Below are 25,920 nucleotides of genomic sequence, written 5' to 3' on the forward strand. Positions count from 1 at the left end.
AAGTGGTTGCAATTACACCCTTAGAAGATTGGCATAGTCTCTCAGTATTGGTAGTGCATTTATGGTACTAGAATAGATCAGCCATTAAATATTTGGCCGAAATAACCTGGTCAAAGTCCGTTATTTTCAAACGTATTCTGTTATTTCTCCTTTGTTTGTGTGCAAAGAGAGAAGAAGCAAGAGGAGAATGAAAGGACTCTAAAATCTGATTTTATTTTGCTCATTTAAATCGCGAATCGCGAAGATTTGATGGAAAAAAATGTTCACCACCGACTTGTGGGCGATTCTTAATTTTTAAACTTAACCTTGACCTGAAACGTGATATATTATGATTTTATAAATGCATCTCAGCCCGGTCAGCTTTTGCCGTGGAGTGCAACGATTTCGGATATTCTAAATGGACTAAAAACATGAATTGTGATAGAAGCATGATGGTTATTCTCTTTATTATCGACCCTATCTGGGTTATCATTATTTGATGTCTGATACCCAAGGCAAATCTGATCGGACTTGATTTTTTTACATTTGACCCGTTGGAATGCCATGAAACGCATGGACTTACGGTGAATGGATTATTTCAGGTTTTGGTGGATTTGGCGGGCCGATATTTACGGGATCTCGGCTCACATTGTCAAAGTCAAGCCGAGCTTTCGAACCGATCTCAAGCCAATATTTTGGATGTAGCCCGCACTCTGGCCGACTTCCGAATTCAAACCGCAGATTTGGCCGATTACGCCGATTGCCTGCCCCGCGGATCGGGCCCGACCGCGGGTGGCATCCCTTATTTTCCACGGCCCAGTGTCACACAATTGAACTTTCTCAAACCCGGTAGTCGGGAGGTGCTACATCGCAAGGTCTACGTCAATGATTATTTCCCGCCCATGTACCCGAATCTGGAGGAGAGGAAGGGGAGGGGAGTGAACGAGATGTAGCCACCATGGATACAGACGCGCCCACGCCCTCTGGCGAGATTGTCGGACAAGTGGGTGGACCTGGTCCAGAGAGTCTGCCTGTGCGGGAGATCGCGAGTGTGATGATGACATCGGCCGGATTCATTTCGCCGGCCCGTGAAGGAAAATTGCCCGAATCTCGAACGCCTTATGTACACGAAATGGTGCGTGAGCGCGAGTCAGAGGCTCATAAGGTCGTGCAAGCGGAAGGGAAACCCATTTCAAGGCCAAGATGAAGGCCAAGAATGCTGGTTCCATGGACAAGAAACTCAAGGTGTTCCAGATTGACATCCAAATAGAGATAAACAGAGAGCTATATATTGCATACTTGCAGTATGCCAGCCACTTCTTATCATCTTTTTCCATTAGTTTCTGCGAAAAAAGCTAATGGTACGTTAAAAAAGGGATGTTTTTAAAGTTCGTCACCAGAACTTGTGAAAAGCCCTCTTCCTTTGTTTAACGAAAAGGACAATAATTAAGGGTAAACGTAGTCATGCCGGTTCTTTGATGAAGCTGGACCTCCGCTGTCTAGTTTGGACCATAAACGAGATTTAAAATGGATGGAAGGGTTAACATTCTTTTCTTATGGCCGGATCGCCAGTTAGGGCTAGATGGCGGCCCATCGGAGGGCAGGCTACGTTTTAGGGAACCCTAATTGCGGTCACTTGTTAATTTGGGGGCCCGGACACAGCGTTAATCCAATGCCCATTGAGAGCTATCTTAGGTCGAAAATAAGGGGTGGTCTCTGGACTCTGGTCAATGTGTTTTCTCTCGGGCGTTGTTAATGGAATACTACTGACTGGCTATGACAAATGGCGGGCACTCTTTCACTTTGGATGTGTATGAATTTTGTGTCGTCTTGGGCACCAAAATGAAATGATGACATGATGAAAGCGACATTACAAAAATGAACTGACCAACCCCCCCCAAGGATCAGAATTAATCACTGATGGTGTATCCCTTGAGTAACCTCTCGGTTCATGCTTGGTCATCTCTGAACACGCCTTCCGGCGGACGTGTGTCAATCCGGTCCTCCGAAACCCATGGATGGATGATTTTTTTCTACCCACCCGCTAGATCTTGTTCTTACATTGAGCGATGAATTGTGAGCGCTTTGCCATCCCATTTGCAGGAGGAGGGTCCCGAGACGTTGGCGGAGCACTTGATTGGCATAATCGTCCACATCGGGTTTGGGCGTGCACCCAGGCCAGGTCGAGCCGCTCAAGGATAGGCCCGAGGCGCCCGAGGCCATCGAACCCGAGGCTGAAGCCGAGGCCGAGTCCTTCTTGCCCGAATGCACCATGACGGTCCCAGGGTCTTTGATTGCCAGTTTCCAGCGAAATGGACTGATTTGTTTGGAAACAATGGGATTGATCATCAGGGTGGCCGTTTGAGTCGTCCAACCTCAGCCTGACTCAGGTTGAGCTGGGTAGGGATGAGCGATTTGAGACTGTCACGAATGAAGAAAATAAAAGTGCTACGATTGGATTGATTGGTGAGTGTGTGGGCACTGGGCCAGAGGATCAAACAGGATATTTTTCGGCCCTAGCTCATCTAATTTGGACGGACGTAAGGCCCAGGAGTCACCCTACACTAGGATGAAAGACGACTCTAGCCTCAGCTGTGTTATTACTGGCCGTACCAGCCGGTTCAAAGGCAGGCTGGACCTCAGGCAACTTGGCCATGGATATGAAGGGTGACCAGGACTCTGGCTGGAAGAAAAGGTTCCGTTGGTTCCGATGTCTTGTTGACCACATAAAAGCTAAAATACATAGCTAACTAACATTGGTTGTTGATTTTGTTTAACATGAAAGGACGGAAATGGGTATGACGTAAGGGGTCTAGAGCCAGCCTGAGCTTGGGTGCGATCGAACCCAAAAGAGTGGGTAGTCATTGAAGATAAATAGGGGGAAGCTTGATATGTTGAAGCACGGCTGAAAAGGAAGAATGAATTAATGAATTACGCCTGCGTATATACGTGGTGAAGAAAAAGGAGAAACTGAAATTTGAACTTTCCAATCGTATCCTGCTGAAGTCCTGAAGAGGAAAAGCCAAAAGGCACATCTCAACTAACGCTCACCGTGAGATAACCAGGACTTGAACCGTTACCGAACAAAAGTAACGCGTTACCGTTACCATGACAATTTGGAAAAAAGTATGCGTTACCGATACTTTTTAGAAAAAGAAACAAGTTACAATTATCAATACTTTCAGAAAAAGTAACGCGCTACCCGATACTTTTGCAAAAAAAAAAGAGGACCTAAAACTGCTAAAAACGCTGAAGTGATTTTTTTACGTTTAGTAAATATGACGTGAAACGAATGACCCCTGGGATTATGTATTTCTATCCCATTACTAGCAAGTAAGTCATTGCATTTGAGAGGGGATTTAAAAAGTCGCTCTTTAAGTAGAGAAGAAAGTAACGATAACGGGAAGGCTAACAACACCCGTTCCGTTACCGTTACTTTTTCAGAAAAGTAACTTGTCACCGGTAGCGATACTCAAAAAGTAACGCGTTACTTCAAGCCCTAGAAATAACTAAGTATTCAATAATTGGAACAATTGCTTTATAGAATTCAATCCAATGACATTTTCGATGTGGCTTTGATACCGCATTGCCATCAGGTGTGAGTGCTTCTTGCTCAAAGAAGCCAGTAATTTGAAATAATCAACTAATTCTATTCAAGCATGGAGTCATTGACAAGAAAACAAAATGCAACAGAACAAATAACGAGTAGGTTTTCGCTTTTTATTGGTAATGTAAGATGAAGGAAGATCAAGGGAAAATGTAGTGTGGCGCTCTCATTTTGAACATTTTGTGGAGAGATGATTTGCACGAACATTGTAATAACCTTGATTATTGATCTCATCGAATTTTCAACTGTTGAGTGATTTGTACAATAGGGCATGTCAAGTGAAAGAAAATTCAAGGAAAAATGTGGTCCGGCAGTCTGATTGTGGGCATTTGGGGGAGGGAGAACTGAAACAAACGTTTAGTCAACTCGCACCACCGCCCATTGAATTTTCAATAATTGAGTGATTTTGAGTGAACTGTGTTACGAAACCAAATAAAATGAACATGTTATTTGGTATAACTCGGTGAACGCACTATGAAACTGGCTCAATACCTTAATGCAATTTTTTTGGACGAGCTGTAAAATGAAATAAATGTTCCTCAATAAATTGAACGAATTACAGTTACATTTACTTTGGTCAAAAATAGTCATTCGTTACACAACCATTAATCAAAAAAAGATGTAATGGCGTCACTCATTTTTATCACTCTTACTAAAATTTGAGGTGACCAATATCTTATGGTTTTTTTGCCCCATCAAGACTATATTTCACTAAAGCAATTGTGTGTTTGGCTTCAAGCAGTCCAAATGCATAAAATTTGAAGACTTCGTGTCAGCTGTTTTCAAAAATGACCATTGGCATCTAATTTTGGCATAGTTGTTCAAAATGTACTTCATTATAATGCTTTGAAGAGTCAAGATTGGGACCCTAGATGTGGAAGTGATTGTTGAGGGTTGAAACAATGTCGCAAACGTCATGATGGAAAAACAGTGTTAGCCATTGTCAAGTCAGAGATGCTTCCTTGTTTGATGGCGTAAGTCATGGAAATGTGGAGTCTTGGGAATTTTGATGCATCATGCTCAAACCAAAGAAAGAATTTCCTTGCTGCCCTGAATTAGGTCTTCAGCTCAACGGAATCTGATTGATAATATGTGAACATTAAAGTAGCAAATGCAACAAGATTTAATTTCTAAGATCACCCTCAGAGGAGTTAAGAGCCACCACAATTTTCAACCCTTACTTCCATTGATTATAAGATGCTAGTTGGATGGAGGCCCTGTTGAGCCTTAAGTTTCCTCAACTGTCATGAGATGAACGAAAAATTAAAGGCCCCTTTGGAAGGTAAAAAAGGAACGAGTAACGAGTAATTATTTTAGTTTCGGGCTCGGTACAATTACACCATTTGAAAATGTAACCGAATTACAGTTTACAAAAAAAAGGAACGAATTACTGTAATTTCGTTACTTGTAAGTTCGTTACTAAAGGCCTGCAATTTTCTCTTAAAGTTTTGAAGGTGAAAAGGCGAATGTACGGCCAATCGTCGTAACAAGGTTTGGCAAGTCATAGTTAAAGTCATTACGATATTCTTGAGCAATTCGGAGTTTGACAAGTCATACTATTTTGGATTTCACAAATGTCATCATCATCAGAGCTTTTAAAAAAATGCAACCGCTTTTTTCCACTTTTTCTAATCTTTTTGCATTATTTTGTGTTTTCCATGTTTTTTTGCATTTTTCACCCTTTTGGCTAATACAGCGAATTTTGCGATTGACTTTGCCCTTGTGCTTGAAATTATAGAAAAAATGAAAACCAAATTATCTTCTACCATTTCAAGATTTTTGGTTTTTTTGGGAAATGACTCTTTTAGATGCCGTGATTATCTGGCTTTTGGATAGTAGAACCATTCAAGATTTTATCTCTTTAGCATTCAAAAAGAAACTTCTCCAAATGTTTCATTTTTTTCAGTACACGGCCAAAGCATCTTGTTAAAGAAATGTTTTTTTCGTTCCTATGGTATGCTTGCTTGCAACCACAATGCAGTTGATTCACAACTGAAGTACAAATGTTTTGCCATGGCTTAAACTGCTTTAAGTCAAAGCAAATACAGTATCAAGAGTTTATTTAGTAGCCTGGCATTCTTCCATTCTTTTGGCTGTGACTGGTTGGCAACTTTAAGTGAGAAATCAGACCTGCCATAACTGTTAATTAATGTGCTTATAATAAACGACTGTGCATGTTTTATTGACATTATCTTGAATTTTAGCCTACCATGGCCTTTTTTTGTTGCTTTTTTTTGTTCATTCTTATTCTAAAAAGAGTAAATTGAACTTGACCTGCGTGCTTCTTTTGGTTTGATTTGCATTTTTCTGTTACATTATTGCCCTTTTCGTTGTATTTTGAAATTTTTTTTCCTCCAATTTGGTTTGCATTATTTGAAAAGCACTGGTGATCATGGTCAACGTCTTAACCATTTGAAGACAAGTTACAGCTAACCTTTCCACGGACATCTAGAGATATGGACTGCAAACGGAATCAAAAATATCCTATCTCCTAAACCGCCCATCTTATTCCAAATAAGCACTTCATACGACCACAAGGTCTTGTTGAATAGATGAAGTCAGCCAAGTTTGAACCCAAACCTATGCTTAGGGAACTCAGGAGACATGTTCAAAGTTACGTAGTAAACACTACATAAAATTTGAATTTTCGGCCTGCTCTTGGTCAGCTACATAAGCTTTTGACAACATAACTTTGAAACGATCGACTTTGCATGTAAATGATATAATATTGACCTACCGTTAATTGAAGAGATCTACGTTTCTTATTTCATTACTTTAATTCGGAAAGTGGCTCAGAGTGGCTATGACCAAGAGCAGGCCGATTTGCCGGGAAGCTCGTTCGCAGTCCATATTTCTAGAAGTCCGTGACCTTTCCCTCTCTGATTGGAACTCACATGAAGACAAATTGTCAAGGGTATCTTCCTTAATTTTCCGCCCTATTCTTCTATACTTCACATAAAGAAGTCAACAGTTATTGATTAAACAGTTATTCCACCGGTTATGACAGTATCTTGATTTAGTCTTGGCCCACTTTCAACACTATTTGAGCGTCTCGCCAGAGTAATTCAAGCGTTATATAAAGCTCAAGCCTTATTCTAACGATTCGCCTGTAGATCCTTCTTCGAACCAATGCTGTTCTAATCTTAAGTTTCCTGCCGCTCTTTATTCAGACCACTTCACATTTCTTTTTATTTTCCAGCACTGCTTTTTTCATATCCATATCACGGGAAATGCAAACAATGAGCAATAACTTCAATAAGACACGGGTCAGTTTTCTTTGAGAATTTAAAACGTCCATCAATATTTTATTTCAATTTGCATGGCCCAAACATTCAAATGCGGGTTGACCCTTAAACCTTAGCAAATCCAATGATACCACAAGCTTGTCGGGCTCCAGCATTGCCCGTGGACTTGCTCAACTCATGTCCCCCTTGTCCCAAATCATCGGGATCGGCATGGACGACCAAGGATCGTCCAACAATGCTATTCATGCCTTGTAGGGAGATGAAGGTATCTTTCAAGTCGATGGTGGCCACGCCCTCGGCATTGGCCTCCACATTGCCCAAATCGCCTGTGTGACGACTGCCCTTGTTGTTAGCCGGAGCACCGTGCTCGCAACCGTCCAAGTTGAAATGCGGACCAGCGGACACACATCCGTTGGTGGTATCCCCGAATTCGTGGACATGAAAACCGTGAGAACCGGGCTTCAAACCGGACACCTCGCCCGTAATGCTCACCGGACCATTACCCTTAAAAGAACACAGAATTTGTTCAGTTAGAAATCAATACACTACATGTTGCACGTGACTCCATTTTGGATAAAAGGATGGTCAAACTTGTAGTGTGTGTATACCTCTTGAGTGAATGTAAGGGTTCCCTTGGCCTCGCCCACCAATACGCAGATAGCCTTTTTCGCCATGATGATGGTAGTAGTCGGTTAGGTTGTAAGAACGGATTGAAATTGAGACTCAAACGTTGCGGAGGAACAAACAGTTTGCTATTAATGCCAAGATTGGAGAGAGTCAGTCACAAGCCGAACGAACCGCATGAATCGAGGCAGAGCGAATTGCAATGGCTTCGACGGTCGCTCTGAACGTTACCAAAAGCCGAAACAAAACAAATTGCTGAAAATCATTGTCAACTGATAGGGAGAGGGTTGTTTAGAATATGAAATTCGTCCATTGCTATTAAGCAGTGGGACGATGATATTGATTGAGGGTCAAGTGGGTTGGATTACTTGGGACACACTGATCGGATGGTGCGATCTGCGTCTACGGCCCGTGGTAAATGTGCGTCGTGTGCTCTTACGTGTGGAGCTGATTGGAAACTCGACAGCTGTAATTGAGGTGTATTTTCCGGGAGGTTGAAGGTGAAACAAGATTCAACCTAAAACTCGTTTAGCATTACAACTTTGGGCCAGGTTACAGGCAAACAAGAAATTTTGGGATGCATTTTTCGCTTCAGTATCAAGGCCTGGTTTGACTATTGTTTTCTTGACATTCTTTCCAATTTTCTTAAGTAAAGTTAGTCATTTTTAGGTGGCATATGCATATATTTGCCAAAGCCGTAATTTTTGTCGAAGAGAGTTTGATTAGGCCCTAATCAGAGTCACCTGGTTGCAAAAGAATCTTATTTCTGTACTTTTCGTAAGTCCATCTTACATAACAAAAAATACAGATTAGAGCTGCGCATTCGATCGGAATCCAATCGGATTCGGATCGGATTGACCAACAATTTTCGGATTCGGATTCGGAAAAAAAAATCGGATTCGGATGCGGTCGGATTGGAGAATGGAAAACGTAGGATTGGGTTCGGATCCAAACCAAATCCAAAATTGCAAGATAAACTAAACGAATGTAAATTTGTTTTGAGAATGGCTTCTTTCACAACTCTAAAAATGTGAGGGAAATCAAAGAACATAAAAGTTACCATCTGTGGATGGGCCAACTATGTTAAAAGTTATCACCATTATGTGGCAATCCCACACAAATAAAGCAACCATAAATTTCAGAAAATAAGAAAAGAATCATTTCTTTTATTTGCGGTCCATACAGTCAACGTTAGGAAAAAGGAAATTATAATACCCCAGCATATCAAGCCTGATAATGAACAACTTTGCACCATTTTGATAGCAGAATTATATTGAATAGGAATACTATTGAAGGACATAACTTGAAGACAAGCTTTGCTATTCTAATATTGTTACAAAAATGACATTATTGCAACAGGAAGATTATATTTTGACAAAGGCAACTCCACTCAATGTCTTCATTTTAAAACGTGTAAGTGGCTAAAAGGCACATCTAGTTAAAATTGAATAAGTTCTTTTATAGTCGGATGGGTGAAAAAATAAGAATTGGATCAGATTTTTCAAAATATTTCGAATTATAGTCGGATTAAGTAAATATATCTCGCATTCGGATTCAGATTCGGATCCAAAAAAACCTCGGATTCGGATTCGGATTGAGCAGAAAGTTTCGGTTTTGGATTCGGTCGGATTGCGAAAAAATTCTCGGATTCGGATTACAAAAAATCACTTCGGATCCGATTGATACTATTTTGTTTCAGTATGATAGTAGTTTAGTTTAATGTGATTAAGTTCCAATGAAATTACGCCCTCAACAGTTTTGCTAGCGTTTTTAACACAATGTATTAGAGCCTTTCAGATCAATGTCGGTGCGTTGTAAAGTGGCTCTTGCTCCAAAAAGTATTATTTGAATCTGAATGGAGTGAAAAATGAAAACTAGTAAAAATATAAGTTCGCACAATCTTAGCTGCAATAAAGGGTCACACTTTAGTGCAACGATTTAGTTATCAATTGACGAACATTTTTTTGTTTGATTCAGTTATCAGTCATTGATTGAATGTTTAAATGTTTTTTACTTGGTTGTCTCTTTTCAATGAAGGTATTTTTTGTTGAGTGTTCCTGCAACCATTGTTTTTGTGAATGTAAGACAACGGTGAACTTCAATTCTTGAAATAAATTTCTTCTTCATGTCCATTGAATATCAATGAGCAAATAATGTGCTATTTTCGCGCTATATTTTCTTTAATTGTCATGGTTAGTGATGATTCCGAGGGATAAGCCTCGTTTGATGAAAGATGGGGTTTATCTAATTTCGTTTAATGTTTCCTTTCCGATAGACAGTGTCTTGTTCGGGATCATGAGGGCTTGAACCGTTACCGAAAAAAGTAACACGTTACCGTTACTTTTCAGATAATGTACAGGTAACCATTGCCGTTGCTTTTTGCCAAAAGTAACACGTTTCCGTGACCCTTACCGATACCATCACTTTTACAGAAAAAGATGGTCAAAAACTATTTTTAAACAGTTTTAGACGTATTTTTAACGTTTAGGAAAAATGACCTGAAACCGATTACAAATATGCGAGGGTGTAAGGATACAAGAATACAAGGGCTCGAGGATTAAATGTTGTTTGGCTTTTGCCTTTTTTCACCTTTACTAAAGATTTTCACAAGTATTTTTCACTTTACTTTTTATGGTTTGAAAAAAGTTAATATGATGCAATTGGTTTGACGCATGGAAAATCAGGATTACATTTTAAGGTTAACTTGCGGGTTTCCGTTATACAACTATGTACGTATAAATGTCATACGTCACAGAAAATGTAAATTGATAACTCTAGTTGCAGTCTCCCGTGATCCCATCTGTTGCAAATAAGCCACTGCATTTCAGGTGGAACTTTTAAGAAACCTGGGGGATATAATCTTTATACATTATTTATTTCCCTTGTTTAAAAATGTATGGGTAACGGACAAGCTTAAAATCTCGTTCCGTTACTAATGCCATTACTTTTGCAGAAAAGTGACGTGTCACTGTTAGCGTTGCTCAAAGATTAACATCAGCACACTAACACGATGACCGGACATCTCGACCCAGTACAATTACTGAACGCAGCATATTGGGTTAAGAAAAGTATTATGGAGCAAAACTGATGCTTGATAAATTAGCATCCAATTTGCCTGCAAAGATGTTGGCATCAGTAAGGCATTAGAAAAAAATCATATTGTTGATTGAAACATTATCACTTTTTATTTTTCCACCTAGATTGAAATAACTTGCCTTGAACAAATCATCTGGCGTTTTGTAGGGCCCTGAATTTAGATGAGTTCGACAATGAGTTCAGAGCCCCATAGCTGTTGAATTTTGAACTTTCAATTCCGATCCAAAACAATTTGTTCATATGGGTCCCAGATCCAAACCAAACACATTTGAATACAAAGCACCCTTAAACGTTCTTTGAACGGTTTAAACACCACTGTGCAAGCCTTTTTTTATAAGGCATAATTTAAATCTACTCTTGCTGTGATTGCAGTTAATGATACTTGAAGAGTAACTTAAGCCTTTGAACTAACTCTTAAGGCACAAACATTTATAAATGAGTGTTTGGTTTGGATCTCATGTAAACTCATTGTTTTGGAATGGAATTGAAGTTTCAAAATTCAGCTGCAACGGTGCGCTGACCTCACTATTGTACTCTTCTAATACAGGGAGGGCACTAGTGTATTGTGTAATGTCTTATACATTTTGACATGTTGTACATCAAAGTTTCAATTTTGCATCCATTTCTTGGCCAACATAATACGTCTTATCCTCTTGGTAGGGTTGTCCGCTGGGTCGAATTGTCCTTTGAGTTGAGTTGTCCGCTGGGACGAACTGTCCGCTGGGTCGAATTGTCCCTTGGGTCAAATTGCCTATTGAGCCGAGTTGTCCTAGGTTGAGTTGTCCGCTGAATCGAGTGGTCCTGGAACCCTTTAAGACATACTATGGCCACTCATATTTTAGCTTTGGAGTGTCTAGCTTTAGTCATTTGGGTCGTAAAATGCCTTGGTTGAGTCTTAACTCCACTTTCTATCTATCAATAGTATCAGTTCCTGTATTTGCCTGAATTGTCTCGGAAATCTGATCTTGTCTAAATAAGGAGGAAAAATCTCAGGGAAACCTTAAGCAGTTTGAGCAATCGTACCCGAAAGTGCAGAATGCTACCCCTTTAGGCTGACCAAGAAAAGGGATGTGCATCCCATCATCCTCTGATTTGAATTCGCTACTCCATGCTTTTTAGCTTTTGGAATTGCTTTGGATTATGTCGGTATGTAAACTTTGAGTAGTGTTAACGCCTAAGGAAGGACAAATTGTACAAAACAGCAAAGCTTTTCAAAGACAAAAAATACAAGAAAACTAACCAAGTAGGCGGAACATGTGCAAAACGGGTAAATTGTTAACAAAAAGTGCAAATAAACTCAAAACAGTAAAGAAGTATTGCAATCTACAGTTCAAGCTATTTTCTTTTCAATAGCAAACATTGGTTTAATTCTTTGGCAAAATTTACATAAATTTACTTTGAATGTACCAAGGAATTTTCATCAGAACTTCCATTTTTTTTCAGCTTTCGATCAGCTCCAGTGATCCAAACAAGAAAACAGTTGAATTTTCTTTGTTAAAGAAAGATAAATGTGTTACCTTGGAGAAAAAAGTGGTGAGAAATTTAGGTGCATATCTTGGACTTTCGAACTACGTAAACACCTTGTCTAGCTCGTAATTTTGGATTTGGAACTGGTATTTTTCACAAAAAAACACGTTCAAATCTTGCCGTCGTGATTCTCCTTCCTGACCTTTCGTGGCAAAACTTGTAGAGGCTAATCCGACCAATATAATACCGGACAAGTCAATTGACTGTTGGAATAATGTAACGTCTGACTTCCTTTGACGGCAAGGCTCACCCTCTAATTAACCCTTGCACAAACAAATAAAGAAATGTGAAAATGTCAAGAAATTTTTGAATTTTTGAATTTTTAATAAAATATTTTTGAAGACCAAAATATCACCTAAGAGATAATCAAAACCAGGAAAAGATTTTTTTCAAAACCAAAAAACATCCCCAAAGCCCTTGAAATTATTGCCGTTGAAATGGGGCACCCCCGCATGGTTTCGTGAGGGCATATTTTGAGATGCGATATGTACCCAGTTGCACCTACTGCGAGTATCAGATAGTTTCGTGAACGCACATCTTGAAATGCGACTAGGTAAAATTTAGTACTGCCGCATTTCAAAATTTGCGTTCACTAAACCACGTGGGGGTGCCCCATTAAAATTCCAGATAAAAGGTGTATCCTAATCTATGCAGTATTTGGTGAAAAAAATGGTTTCTCGGTGGGTGTTTTTCTCAAATTTTTAAACAACTGATCCAGTTTTTCATTGTTCCGAAGCCAAAGGTATACATTATAAATGACTGAAGAATACGTAAGTATGCAGCTTTTTCGAACTATTTTCGAACAACCTATACAAAGTGTATTTGATACGTCAATTCAAGCAGAATTTATAGGGTCCAAAATTTTAAATGAATATGTTTTGTACTAAAATGCTAAAGTTGTACTCGCAGAACAATGATATTTTATTTGATCCCAAAAGCGAAGTTCACAAAGAAAATTTAGGTCCAACAATGAAAGAGTTTAGAAAAAGTGCCTTGTTAGACTAATACTTCCTAAAAGTACAGTAAATAAAACGGCACATAACGAATGTTTTAGCCCTCTTCTGGTCATCAATTAACACGAAAAGGCTCATTCAGAGTGATTTGTTGAGATTTGAAAGGATGTGACTTAATGTTTGATCCCATGGTTCAACCAAGCTAAAAATTGAAATGCGTAGTCGAGGGTTGAATCTCATTTGAAGAGTGATATTATTTGACCCCGACTTGTCAGTTATCAGTTCTGACGTCTGCGTCCATATTCTAGTGGTTCATGAATGAATACATTATCCATTTTTATTTTATTGGCACATCTTAGTTAAAAATTTGCGACCAACTCTTGAGCTCAAACATTGCCAATTATAATCCAAAACTTGTTTGTTCTGAGGTGCAAAAGGTGCAAAATAAAGGTAAAAAAGTGAAATGTTCTAATTTGCAAAAAGAGGCAAAAGCGACAAAATATTTTTACACAGTACGCTATACCTTAATCATGACTACCATGTATTATATTTTGTCTAACCATTGGAGGTTACTACCACGCAAGCGCTAAATATCGTTATCCTGTTACTGAGGAGCATTTAGAGCCCTTACTTTGGCATTGGATTGCGTACCTGTTTCTCATCAACTTTGGAATGAGCTATTTCATTTTGCGTGTTTTTTCTGGCCTAATATTGTCAAATAACCTCATGCTAGATTGAGAACAGATGCTCAAATCTTTAGTACCATTTATTTATTGACTATATTTTTAATTATACTCTAGTAGCAAGCCTCGCATTAGCCCTGATTTATCCTCATCAGAGGGCGAGGGCTTTGCCTCTTCCGTCGGCACCCGGTTATTGAAATCCTCCGAATTGGTCACGTGACGCTCATTGTCTCCCATGAGAGCTTGTCCACAAGCGGGCCTAACTCTCATTCTGCCGCTATTGTAAGGGGCCGACACTGGTTCTAATGAAGTAAGCATTGGACCTCCTAATGGTCCACTGGGCTCTTGATCCGATGAACCTGTGCTATATATTGATCCCCTAGAATTAGACCTTTCATTCACGAGAATCTCTTTCCAAGGTAATGAAGCCAGAAAGGTCCCAGAATTCGATGTGGAATGAGGTCCCAAGTTCACTAAGTGGGGACCCTGACTAGGATCAGGATTGGAACCAGAGGCAAATTCCGCTTCTGATGTCGTGGAAGCACCACCCGAACTTTGATTGGCAATTTGAAGTGGAACATGGCCTTGAGCATGATTTTGGAACAAGACATTGGCTGAGGACCAGAGTGGGGATTCGTTGGTAACCTCCAAAGGGTATTGGCGGCTTTGGTATTGAGGAGAATAATTATCCTCCCCTCTGGCAGGTGGAAACCAGTTAGGATCACTATGAGTTAACGAATTATAATCCGTATATTCTGCCGTTCCAGCCCCATAGGCCATACTCGAATTGGAATGCCGGTAGTAAGGGTCAGGGGTGCCATCTTGAGTAGGGGTTGGTCTTGACTTGGATCCAGAGGGACATGTGCTACTAGGTGATTCAGATTCTGTCCAAGGGTCTATAGACGGAGTTACTGTCGAAAACACCCTGGCAGCTTGTGGAAGTTGCTCACCATTCAGAATTAGATCTTGTTGTTGTCTATCACTAAGGAGACAAATGTTAGTTACATCCAGAGTCAGATTTTTGTTGTAACTTACTGGTTTACCTTAGGGTGTAATTCACGCTAACAATGCAATGGGGTCGGGATGACCGTGAGTTGTGAACGATGGTCATATAGCTCTGCATCCAGACCCATCCTCCTGACTTGGTCATAAAGCGAAAATATTTGGTACTAGCTTGGCCTTTGCTAAGTAACGTGACATGCGTGTTTCTCAACGGAAGCATATCCTCAGTGTGAATATATTGGTAGAGTGTTTTCTCAATCAAATCTTGAGGTTCGAAGCCAGTTAATGGAGCCACCTGTTGGTCGAGGAAGATCAGTTTCAGATCCAGACTGGCCCTGAACATGAACACATTGGAGAACATCTTGACTTCGGTTATAGAACTGGGCGGTAGGGAATGAGCCACGGCCACAAACCCAATATTTTGATAGGCCAACTCGAAAGATCCGGGCAGTTCACTCCCCACATTTTGGCGCTTTATCTTCAAGTAGCCACGGCAATGAATGACCTGCAATAAAGCCAATTTGATTGTGATAAAGTTCTATGGTTGAATGCATGCAAAAGTTGTGACCAAGTGTTTCATTGTCGTTAGCCTCTTCCTGGCTTCTGGTACTACTTATCGCACCGTGAACAATCTTTTCCGGATAATTTTGCCATTTCGTTCTTTTTGGAACGGACCGATGACTTGGTCGGATCGCAACAATTTCCTCCGTGCTCACAATGCACATGTAATATGGTTCTGTGTTATGTTACAGTTGCTCTCAATTGCATAGTTTAAAGCAATACAATATATGCTTAAACACTAATTACACAAAAAAGCAAAAAAGCAAGATTCTTCAAACTCCATGAAAGAGCTTCATGCATCAAGCCATGCACGTCAGAACATTGCTAATTAAGATGTACGTATAAGATCGGAATTCAAATGAAAACACTCAAAGGTAGAAATGAAGCATGATCTTGTTGCCACTGAGTGCTTGGAGAGGCGACTTTATGCCAAGGTACTAACGTGCATATCTCCGCTCCCAAAACTTAACTCGCTCAATTTCTCTTACACGTGTTGTTTCTAAAGACTTCCTTCCCGCCGCCGACAAAAAGGCAGAAGAAGCTGACCTTGCTTGTGGAGGTGGTGGTCGTTTGAAATGCATCCATGGTAACTTCAATTCTTATACAACTAGAGTGAGTGTCTACAGGGTTGGGCATGAAGGGCGAATGCATCCAGTTCAACATGGAAATAGTTGTAATTGTGAAGCTTATGCATGTAATTAGTTACGCCTCACTGTTAAGTACGTATACCTGTTGCTGCATGGTTTTCGAGGGTATAGGGCATGTCAAGTAAAGGTAATTCAAGGAAAAATGTGGTCCAGCACCCTGATTTTGGGCATTTTGGGGAGGGATAACTCTGACAAACATCACAGCCTACTCTCACCATCCGCCCATTGAATTTGCAATAATCGAGTGATTTTGAGTGAGCTGTGTTACAAAACCCAACAAGATGAGCATGTTTGGTATAATTCGGTGAACCCAGTATCAAATTGGCTCAATACCTTAATGCTATTTTTTTAGACGAGCAGGTAAAATGAAATAAATGTCAAAAGTCAATGCATGCACAGTGCCGTTTGGTTTTACGCCATGGAATTGGCGTTCACTTGACAAGCCTTATTGGTTGGCAGTTTGTGTCATTATTCCTTGCAAATTCTGGTGTGGTGTAAAAATAGGATCACTCGCTTTTGCATATGAAACTCACGCATCTAACAAAGCATAGGGACGTTTCAAAAAATGTGTTTCAGACGGTTAGTATTTCCTCATCAAAAGCGTACGCGCTCGAGTGCTCGACCCTGTATGTTGGATTAACCCTTCCTCTAAAAACGCAAACCATCCTTATCAAGGTCAAAATGTGGGAAATTTCTTATTGATTTGCAAACCGACGTCATGATACGTATATACAGTAGGTAGATGTATGTTTGCGCCTAAATAAGCACGTACGACTGAAGTGGATCTTGACAGCTGGACCAAGCACTTATCAAGCTCCGAGACTTTTAAGTGGTGGTCACGGTTTGGTTTGCGATCATAAAGAGTGTGTGATATTAGTAATAAAACAAAGAACAGGCTCTCAAAGAATAATTCATGAACAAACTTTACTTTTTGGTATCTATGTTATTTACTCTTTCTATCCCCTTTACCTCTAAATGTGTTCTTAATCTGATTTCCCTAGTTAACAAGGAAGTCGAGCATTTAGTAACATTAGGACACTTTTTGTGCCCTGTTTAGACCTGCTTTTGAGCGGGGAAGTAGATCAAAAATCACCAGTTCGCCCAGTTTATACCTGTCCTGGTTGAAGAAATGCACCCGAAACTCTTTGCCAATCCATGCATGCAAAATGTACCAAAACCAAGTTGGTCGGACGAGCTCTGATCACACAAAAACAAAACTCCGACGAGCGCTTCCTCGGGGGAACTAGATCTCCCGTGTAGGCACAGTACAGAAGAAGGCATATAAATATGGTCTGCATCCTAACACACCAATCAAGTCAGTCTTCGAGCTTTGCTCTGAAGACATCGCGGCCAAAGAAGCAAGCAAGACAATGAGCAGCAAGGTAAAATCGTCATCAACTTCAAAGAACAAACTTGGTTCTCCATATCCCTCACGTTCCTTTTTCCAGTTTGTCGTAGTTCTGTGCGTCACTTTGCTTGGCTTGGCGACTTCAGACCGCCGACCACCGCCACACCAACCGCGGTATCCGCCACGTCCTTCGTATTCCCAACCACCCAAATACCCGCAATATGAAGAGGTGTGCAAATTGAAGGAGTGGAGCTCGGACACAGAGCTTTGCAAGCCCGCTTTGACCAACATTTGCGAGCAAGACAAGGCCAAGGTGTTCAAGATCGCCAGAGGCCAACCTCGATGTCTCAAGATCAAAGTGCCCAAGTGCAAAGTGATTGATGAGGCTGAGGAGATCGAGTTGTGCAAGATCAAGGTCGAGAAGAAGAAGCAAGAGCTGTACTCGACCATGTTCGAGCAAGAGATGAAGAAGAAGTGCGATACCCACTACTCAACGGAATGCAAGCCTTCGTATGGATCCTACCCAAAGTGCGAGTCGGTCCCTTCTCAGATCTGCTATGACGTGCCAAAGCTCCAGAGGGTGCATGTGCCCATCAACATTGAGGCCTCCACCATCGAGATGGATTGCTCTACCTCTCTGGTACCCACCCCTAAATCCAAATGCTGGGAAGAGGAATTGGAGTTCTGTGTGGACATCCCGGAGTTGAAGGAGAAGGAGGAACATCTGAGTCGATGCGCTCCGGATATCGGTGAGGAGGAATGCGAAAAGGTCCGACTGACGATTCCACGAGAATTCTGCTTCCATGTCCAGAAGCAGTACCCACACTAATGTTTTAATGATGTTTTATTTTGTTATTTTGAGCAATCCATTTACATACCAAGTTGTCAGAAGTCTGGAAATTATGCTGTGATATTAGTGTTTAAGTGATCATATCCTGTTGTTGATTTATGATAATAAATGTCCCCCCCACCCTTCAAATGCACATTCAACTAAATTGCAATACAAATTCCAGCGTTATTAGATCGAGCAAAAGCCGACAAACAGGAAATAGCGTTCAAGGTTGTTCTGATTCGCAAAGAAACCTCAGCTCAACGAGCGGGTTAATTTCAGTAAGGAAATCTCAAGGTGCAATCATTGTTTCTGGTAGCATTCTAGGGAACCCAGAAGGCAAGCCTCAAATGCACTTTTTGTCGGTGGACACCACAAAGATGCTTTAACGAAGGTTTGAAACAGATACGTACAATGACTGATCAAGGCGCTCGACAAACTCTGATTATTTGAGAGGGACCTGCTAATTTTTTTTGTTGTACCTATGCCTCATTATTAAAATCTGATAAAATATGCTGGTTGTTTTCACCTCGAGCAGAAATTGCAGAAGTTTGAAGGTTCGGATGTGCGAAAGAGCTGAACCGAAGCAGGGGGGAAGAAAATCGGTTAACTAGTGCAAGCCTCTCGAATTTCTGCTCGACATATCAACAGAACTTTTTGTCGGACTCTGAGCATGCTCCTTTGTGCTTTGTAATCCTTAGGTGAAGTTAGGCTCGAATTTAATCCTCAAGATCATAGTTATGTAGCCCAGGAATCATTTACTTAACACATTGATTAAATTTCATGCTAAACTAGGCAAAAGTTATATTGTTTGTGCTCTTATGAGACGCGTTAGAAGGAGGCTTTAAATTTAAAAAAAAATATTTTCGCCAATTAACAAGAAAGGCAGCGTGGCCGAGTGGTCTAAGGCGCTGGTTTTAGGCACCAGTTCGAAAGAGCGTGGGTTCGAATCCCACCGCTGTCAAAATACTTTTCTCAAAATCTGTAGCTTTTCTCTCCCTCACTTATAGCGTCACATGACCCCAAGAAAATGGGAAGAGGCACGGTAGATTGATAAATAAACTGCTCTTGCCTTGCCTTGAACGCAAGTTCTTTACTGGACATTATGCTAACCGGGGCACTTACTATAAATAAGACTTCGATAGAATTAGCCAAAAACAACCCAAACGCACTATAATTCAATAAAAAGGAATTGGCCCAATCGGCCCTTTATTTGGTAGAGGTTGAATCACAAAGCGCCCTCTGAAGTGCAGAACGTAAAACATATTTCGAGCAGCGTAAGGGGGCTATTAAAAGGAAAGCAAGGTCTAGGGAGTGCAAAGTGAGCACCGGTCCGATTAGTGACGGTAGAGGGCGCAGCCATCAATCCGCTGGAGTGAGTTGTAAATGTAAAAAAGCAGAAAGGACGGAGTGAAACTCGAACATCTAGAAATATTTACCGAAGGACATGTATCATGCCTTGTTTTCGCATCACAGTTCAGTCACGGAGCAGAATTTCGCGAGACAGTTCAAGGGTCTCTTGACAATCTTCTTGCGAGGGTTGCAGCATTTCCGAAACAAATATTCCGAAAATATATATTGCATATGGTAAAACATGAACAAAACTAACGAAAAATAATCCTTCTGGAAGCCTGCGTTAGGGGCAAGTTCAGATTCTGCCGGCCAAAAGGCCTAGATTAGACACCAACTGATAATGCAAATGTTGTAGGCTATAAATGTAATGAAGTGCACAAAAAAAGAAGCTTACACTTTGGACCACAGACATGAAGATGTTTTAATAATTATTAGATAAGATAATTTAATAACTATCCAATGATTATTAGTAGGGAAAGTGCCTAAGCCGCAGGTGTTTATCTATCACGATTCGGCGGCATTACAAAAGGAAAGCTAAATGTAAGCAAAGTTTGCCATCGGTTGAAAGTGAAGAAAAACAAAGTCAAGCGAGTAATGATGGGTTTCGATCCGGAAAATCAGCTATTTAGCTTGAAGAACCACCTCTGGTAGGTAACGAAAAAGGTTAGAGAAATGAAGACTCGAGATTAGGAATGAGTTTTAAAGCAGCCCTGGTGCTCCGAGACCTAGAACGGCAGGGTCGTGTTTTGCCACTCATTTAAGGAGCTTTTATTTTGACATTATACTCTCTTTAGCTTGTGATGGGAGCCCTAACCGAGGAACTTTAAGCTAAAAAAATGACCTTCCGGATCGAAAGAAATCACTACAAGCGAGTAAGCAATCCGTATCAAAGTAAAGAGGAGAAAGAGGCAGGAAAGTCAAACTGAACGGAAATTGTCATTTCAAGGTCAAAGTTTTGGATGTTCGGGTCAAAAAATTTGTCCAAAAATGTTAATCCCATATGGCATTTTGTTGGCAGATTCAGAGTCAATCTCAATTAGAAACATACTTGTATCGTACTCTGGGTAACAGGGAAAAATCGTTCAGACCTGTACATATATAAATTTCGAATCAATGCCAGGATTTCGTATAGGCCGTAAACTTAACGACTGCACGAATTTCAAAAACTCCAAATTGCCACTAAGATCGATTTCATGGGAGATTTTGGCTTCCTTTAATTGAATCATCTTTTATCAATTGAAAATAAGTTGCTAAGATTAAACGAGACCAATATTTCGCCAAACTTAATTCCGCTAAAGAATTGCGCAAAAGCAAAATTAGTAACCCTTAGAATATGATTTCGAAGGCGCCAAGCCCCTACAAAGAGGGTTGCATTGTCCCAAATGCTTCTTTTGGGATCCCTCACGAAATAAATACAAATTGTTGATCATTTGATTGTCAAAATGAAAAATTTCAACTTTTATTTAAGACGCTTTTCTTTCTTCACCGGTTTGAATTGGCAACCGTAGTCTATTGGTAGAACATATAAGTCGTATTTTGCTACCCTTGGTTCGATTCCTGACTATCCGAGTCCAGGCTTATTCAGGCATTTCAATGTTAACATGAGTGGTTGAAACGCAAGAACCTGCTGTCATTCCCGAGTGCGAGGTAAGAACTAATGATGGCTGTGTGATAAAATGTGTGTCATTTTGACACTCATCATCGGAGGGCAGGCCTTAAGAACAAGAGAGAGCTGACAAATGCTTCCGTGACACAAAGTAAACTTAACTAGGTTTTATCAAATGCATAGGGTTGCCATATTGGAGCAATGATTGTAATAATATAGTTTATTTATCAAATATGCCCTAACGAAAATTTTCATCGCTAGTTTAACAGCTTAGAATGCATTGATTGAAATATGGCGCGGCATATTTTGAGCAGTTTTTGAAACATTCAATACTTCTGAAACAGGTTTAAGCTATTTTAATTTTGCCAGAACATGTTGACGCGCCACCCGTGCCTAGTTTAAACTGATGATGTTTTTGACCTAGCCAAGGCAGGGACGAAAGGCATAGAAAATCAAAACGATGCCAATTCATCCTATCCTTCAAGCAGTCCTTAAAAATTAATGCCATCTTGAACATTGGCTGCATCCGGAAGCTTTTTGATTGGAATGTCTTAGAATTATGGCCAACCGTAGCAGACATCGAATTGAGCAAAAGTTGCTCAAAGTAGGTTGCGCCATATTTCAATTCAAGCACCCCAAACTGATAAACCAATTATTGAAAATATATGATGCGAATTCATTTTGATTTTGAAATCATCTCGTACATCTTTTAGTCCCAGTTTTGCTGAAGCTTGCTTAGAAACCAACAAATATGTTTTTTTTCCGACCTACCTTGAACCCTCCGGTGGTCAAGCCGGCGTTTCTCTTGGCCAAAACACATTTCATCCGAATCACAAAAGCCCGTTCAATTTCCAGCTCTTCGGCTTGGAACTCGGTGGTCACAGGTGGATGGACGGAAAGTAAAGCAATCAGTTCCTCGTGATCCAAAGGGTGGATATAGTCGTAAATCGAGTTCCCGGTGAGTTCCACTTGCGACAAGCCCAAATGAACAGAGGCAGTCTCAGAGATGTACATGATCTTTCCTTCGGCCGACAGAACAAAGATGAAGCCATCCAGAGTCTGTAGCAAGTGGGACCCAAGCTCCTTGAGGATTTCCGGCCTCTTCGTGACCGCTGGTTTCATACCCCAACCATCGCCTAATCCTGACAGAGTTCCAATCATTATCAAAGCAATTCGAGGTATTCAAAGGAGAAGATAACATGAATTACCATCGGGAAACACTTGTCTCATGCGAAGATAGCTGGTGGTGAGCCTGATCACGGATGCCTTGTCCAATTGAGAGGTGATGGCTGCCGGGAGCGGCAAGAGTTTGCCTAGCTCCAAGAACTCGCTGTTCTCCTTCTCTCGGCGGTTCCTGGCGGCATTTTTGCTTTTGTGCTCTTTCGTCATAATGAAGCTGAAATTAAGGATTGAAATCAAGCCTTGCGTTATAAGTTGCACAAATCATGCCTTAAACTTAATGTCGAATTCATAAATCATTATAAATCACAAACACTAATATTATAAATTTTTACTTCGCCCTTGGGAAGGACAGTATATCCGTTCATTTCAGGCTTTAAAGAAGTAACTTATTTTGTAAACAAATACAACAAAGACGTTTGAATTTGGCTAACCCAAGATTGTGAAATGGGGAGCAGGAGCTCTATCAATATTATAGGCTGTAGAATTTGTGTTCTGAAATCCTTAAATATGGGAATCATTACTTGTAGAACTGATTCCTTACATTTAAGGAAAGGAAAATTACTGAGTTTGGTTCTTAGAGAAAATGCAAAAGATCTGGCAAAATATTCTTGACTTGCTACTTTTTAAAGAATTAATCATAACTACAATACTCCATTAACTTGAAACTTGACACTTATTCAAAGACGATAGCAGACATATTATTCTTGTTCGTATTCATAAAGTCTTTCTCTAATTGATTCCCTTCAACTATTATAAATGTACTTTTTCATCGTTTCGTTTCAGAATGTAATACTTTAGATGCGTTTGCTTTACCACTAGATCTTTAACGTGGAATTTTACGAGCACAAGCTACAATAGCATATAATCATTCTGTTTGTGCATATATCAATTCTAAGGTGGTATGTCAAGAATTTGATGTTTATTTCACAATCGTACAAGTGAGATACGTATCCAAAATTCCCATCAATAACTAGCGGTCAATAGATTTAAAACATACGTTACATCAAAATTGGACTTGTATGCAGCAGTAACATTGCATTCAAACTCAGGTTTTCGCATGATTGGCCGAAATCTGTTCAACTGACATATTAAATCTAAACCAAAACGAGGGCTTAACCGAAACCAAAACCTTTTGAAACTGAAATTGAAATGCAAGGGACGACACACTGTAACAGAAATTTCCTTGCCACCTTGAAGGCGTTTTATTTTGTCATTTTGTCTCTCAGGTATTAGTGTTCCTTAGAAATAAGGATCAAAATTGCCATTTCCAATAACAAACAAATCACAAAATCTTGAATAAATATTTACTTTAAAGAATATTTTTTCAAAGAGACAGCTTTAAGATGAATTCCATGAACAGGATCCAAGACCCAAAAAGAGGGCTTTTAGTTGTTTTGCTTTCTTTTATTGTCCATTATACTTAACGTTCCATGGACATTAAATTTAACATTTTCTAAATCAAATTTTGTATCAGCACACCATCCTGGGAGAGCGATACTAAGTCAAACAGTCAAAGTTAGCAGCATGTATTGTGAGAACACTCCCAATCACAAGGGGAAAAATTTCGATCATCCGGATCTACAGCCTGTGGTCCAAAGTTATTCATGGTAAAATATTCGACTCTAGTTATTGTATTCTTACTTGCGTCGACCTTTTTTTGCACCAAGGCGATGATTCTTACCAAGCTTGGAGTCTCTTAACCAAGAGGTCGACATTGGACCAAGTTTGTTTGGACACAACCAAATCAAAGTCACTGCTCATGATCCCTAACGATATAATTCGATCTCGAATGCCACAAAAACCTTCAAGAGAACACCCACTAAAGCATAGGCCAGTGCTCTCTAATCAGTTTCATGCTCGCTCACCTACTGACAATGATTCAAATCTTGTCTCGGCCAAGACAAGTGAGTCAGAGATACACACGTGTCAAAACCAAAATCTTAAGTCTTTACATTGATAAGCAAGGAGAAGCTTGAATTCCGCACAGAAGACACAACACAGGGAAGACACGAGATAGATGTTATTAGCCACACTTATGAATCGTGAGATGTATCAACTTACCAAGATTTACGCCACTCTCCTCACACCAACCAGCCAAATGGTTCGAAGATAAGAGGGAGGGAGAGAAAAAAAGAGAGGGGGGGAAACTTAAATTTCCTCACCATCCACTATGACACGAACACTTGAATCACACTGACGACGACTACTCACAGAGTTTGGGTTCACACTTATGATGCATGAGAAAAGTGGTCCAAGGGATGGTGATGATTGTGAGTATGGGCGCTCAAGTCTCCTCGCCTCCTTTGCGTTCGTTGGACTCCACCGCTCTTCTTTCAAATCTGTGAGCTAGTTCTCTTTTTCGCTCTCTCTCTCGCTGGGCGAGTCAGTGGAAGTAAGGGATTTTCTCTGGTGAGTAACCACGGAATTGGGACTAAATAAGGGTGAGGATGGGCCAATCAGAGGCCCCCTCGTCGGCAAAGGCTCCTCCCAAAAAACGAGACCAAAGACTTAAAGATGACGCGGAAAAACGAAACGAAAATGGGATAAACACGAAGAGCTAAACTTGTGCGTGAGACACATGTTTAGGTATCGTCTAGATTGTTTTCAAAGAAAAAAAGCATTATCAATAATGACGACGAATTGAAAACGCCACATGTTACAAGACATTTTTTAAACTTGGACGATAAGACCCTTCATATTTAACTGTCCTACAAGACAATGGAGTAAAACGGGCACGGGAAATGTGTCTTAATACAATTCAAGCTTTATCCTTCAATTTAGAATCAGTTTCAAGTTCTTCAGCGTACAATGTGTGCAAGACATGGCTACGTTTAATAAAGAGTTTAAATGACCACGTACTTCAATGGTTCACATATGGTATATTTGATTTCGCCTTCGCATACTGAAGGAAATTACTTTAGGTGAATTTTCCACCCATTTTCATGATTTGTTGTTTATTGTTTGAACCACTCATACATCAGATTTGATGATAAAGAGTGTGAGTTAAAAGATGAAATTGCATAATTTCACATTGATTCTCTAAGGTTGTGTCGTAAGGCTCTCTCAATATCATCTTTCTTATTGTGTTACGGATTTGCATTGATATTTCAGATGGGAAGGCCTCGTGGCCATTAAATGTGGGAAATTCATTTTCTCAAATGACGATGGTCCAAGATTTTATATCTATATTATATATAGATTTTACATAGTCTGTCGTTTTCTATCTGCGAAACATGGTAGAGAGCCCAATATACCTTGTGTGCCTGGGGTCCAAAACACATTATTCACAATATCCCAATTATTTTCATGTTACCCAAAATAGATCCTGGGATCACATAGTAACTCCCACCTTCCATTCCATGAATCTATGTTCTGTTTTATGCAATGATCGGCATCGTTACACGCCCACAATGTATAGTGCTTATTCCTTTGTCGTCAAGTCGTAAATTTGACTGTCAAAATTGTTTGAAAGCAGGGCATTTCTCCATTCAAGATTGATTTAATGATTGGAGAAAGGCCTAGAGTGTCCAGTTCCTCGGTGCAATCATTGCTTGCCTGACCGTGGAAAGAATTCTGGTCGTTCCCAAACATCTTCCACCTACCTACAAACGCCTCGGATATCCGGATCTAAAACAATGACCAACATCCGTGCACGAAGAACAGGAACACTTTCTCTCA

The 25,920-nt window shown here is 40.2% G+C and overlaps 4 protein-coding genes and 1 non-coding gene across 6 annotated transcripts in view; 2 read left to right on the forward strand and 3 right to left on the reverse strand.

The window, feature by feature from the left end:
- The window catches only part of LOC131881161 (transcription initiation factor TFIID subunit 3-like), a 7,452-nt gene extending 5,151 nt beyond the window's left edge, over nt 1-2,301 (reverse strand). Inside the window, exon 1 of the mRNA XM_059227940.1 lies at nt 2,041-2,301. Within this exon, the coding sequence (XP_059083923.1) occupies nt 2,041-2,253 (213 nt within the window). The 5' untranslated portion in view covers nt 2,254-2,301. The remainder of the gene's footprint in view (nt 1-2,040) is intronic.
- Nucleotides 2,302-6,853: 4,552 nt separating this feature from the next.
- LOC131880220 (superoxide dismutase [Cu-Zn]-like) lies at nt 6,854-7,669 on the reverse strand. Its single transcript, XM_059226787.1, has 2 exons — nt 7,440-7,669; nt 6,854-7,335 (listed from the first exon to the last, which is right to left on the reverse strand). Exons 1-2 carry the CDS (start codon nt 7,503-7,505, stop codon nt 6,937-6,939), a joined length of 465 nt encoding a protein of 154 aa, XP_059082770.1. The 5' UTR covers nt 7,506-7,669; the 3' UTR covers nt 6,854-6,936.
- Nucleotides 7,670-13,802: 6,133 nt separating this feature from the next.
- LOC131879966 (single-minded homolog 1-like) lies at nt 13,803-24,185 on the reverse strand. Of its 2 annotated transcripts, none has more exons than XM_059226450.1 (5): nt 23,924-24,185; nt 22,269-22,456; nt 21,832-22,196; nt 14,758-15,221; nt 13,803-14,696 (listed from the first exon to the last, which is right to left on the reverse strand). In XM_059226450.1, exons 1-5 carry the CDS (start codon nt 24,001-24,003, stop codon nt 13,817-13,819), a joined length of 1,977 nt encoding a protein of 658 aa, XP_059082433.1. In that variant the 5' UTR covers nt 24,004-24,185; the 3' UTR covers nt 13,803-13,816. The 2 variants fall into 2 exon arrangements, with proteins under 2 accessions (XP_059082433.1, XP_059082432.1); XM_059226449.1 differs by having other exon boundaries at nt 21,832-22,202; nt 23,924-24,181.
- Nucleotides 16,825-18,251, forward strand: LOC131879967 (uncharacterized). The gene is made up of 2 exons (XM_059226451.1): nt 16,825-17,306; nt 17,373-18,251. The coding sequence occupies exons 1-2, from the start codon at nt 17,295-17,297 to the stop codon at nt 18,099-18,101; spliced, it is 741 nt and encodes a 246-aa protein (XP_059082434.1). The 5' UTR covers nt 16,825-17,294; the 3' UTR covers nt 18,102-18,251.
- On the forward strand, nt 18,986-19,065 carry Trnal-uag (transfer RNA leucine (anticodon UAG)). Its single transcript has one exon. It is a non-coding gene; the product is annotated as a tRNA-Leu (tRNA).
- Nucleotides 24,186-25,920: the final 1,735 nt, after the last annotated feature.

This window comes from Tigriopus californicus, chromosome 5, assembly GCF_007210705.1.
Source record: "Tigriopus californicus strain San Diego chromosome 5, Tcal_SD_v2.1, whole genome shotgun sequence".
Taxonomy (NCBI): domain Eukaryota; kingdom Metazoa; phylum Arthropoda; class Copepoda; order Harpacticoida; family Harpacticidae; genus Tigriopus; species Tigriopus californicus.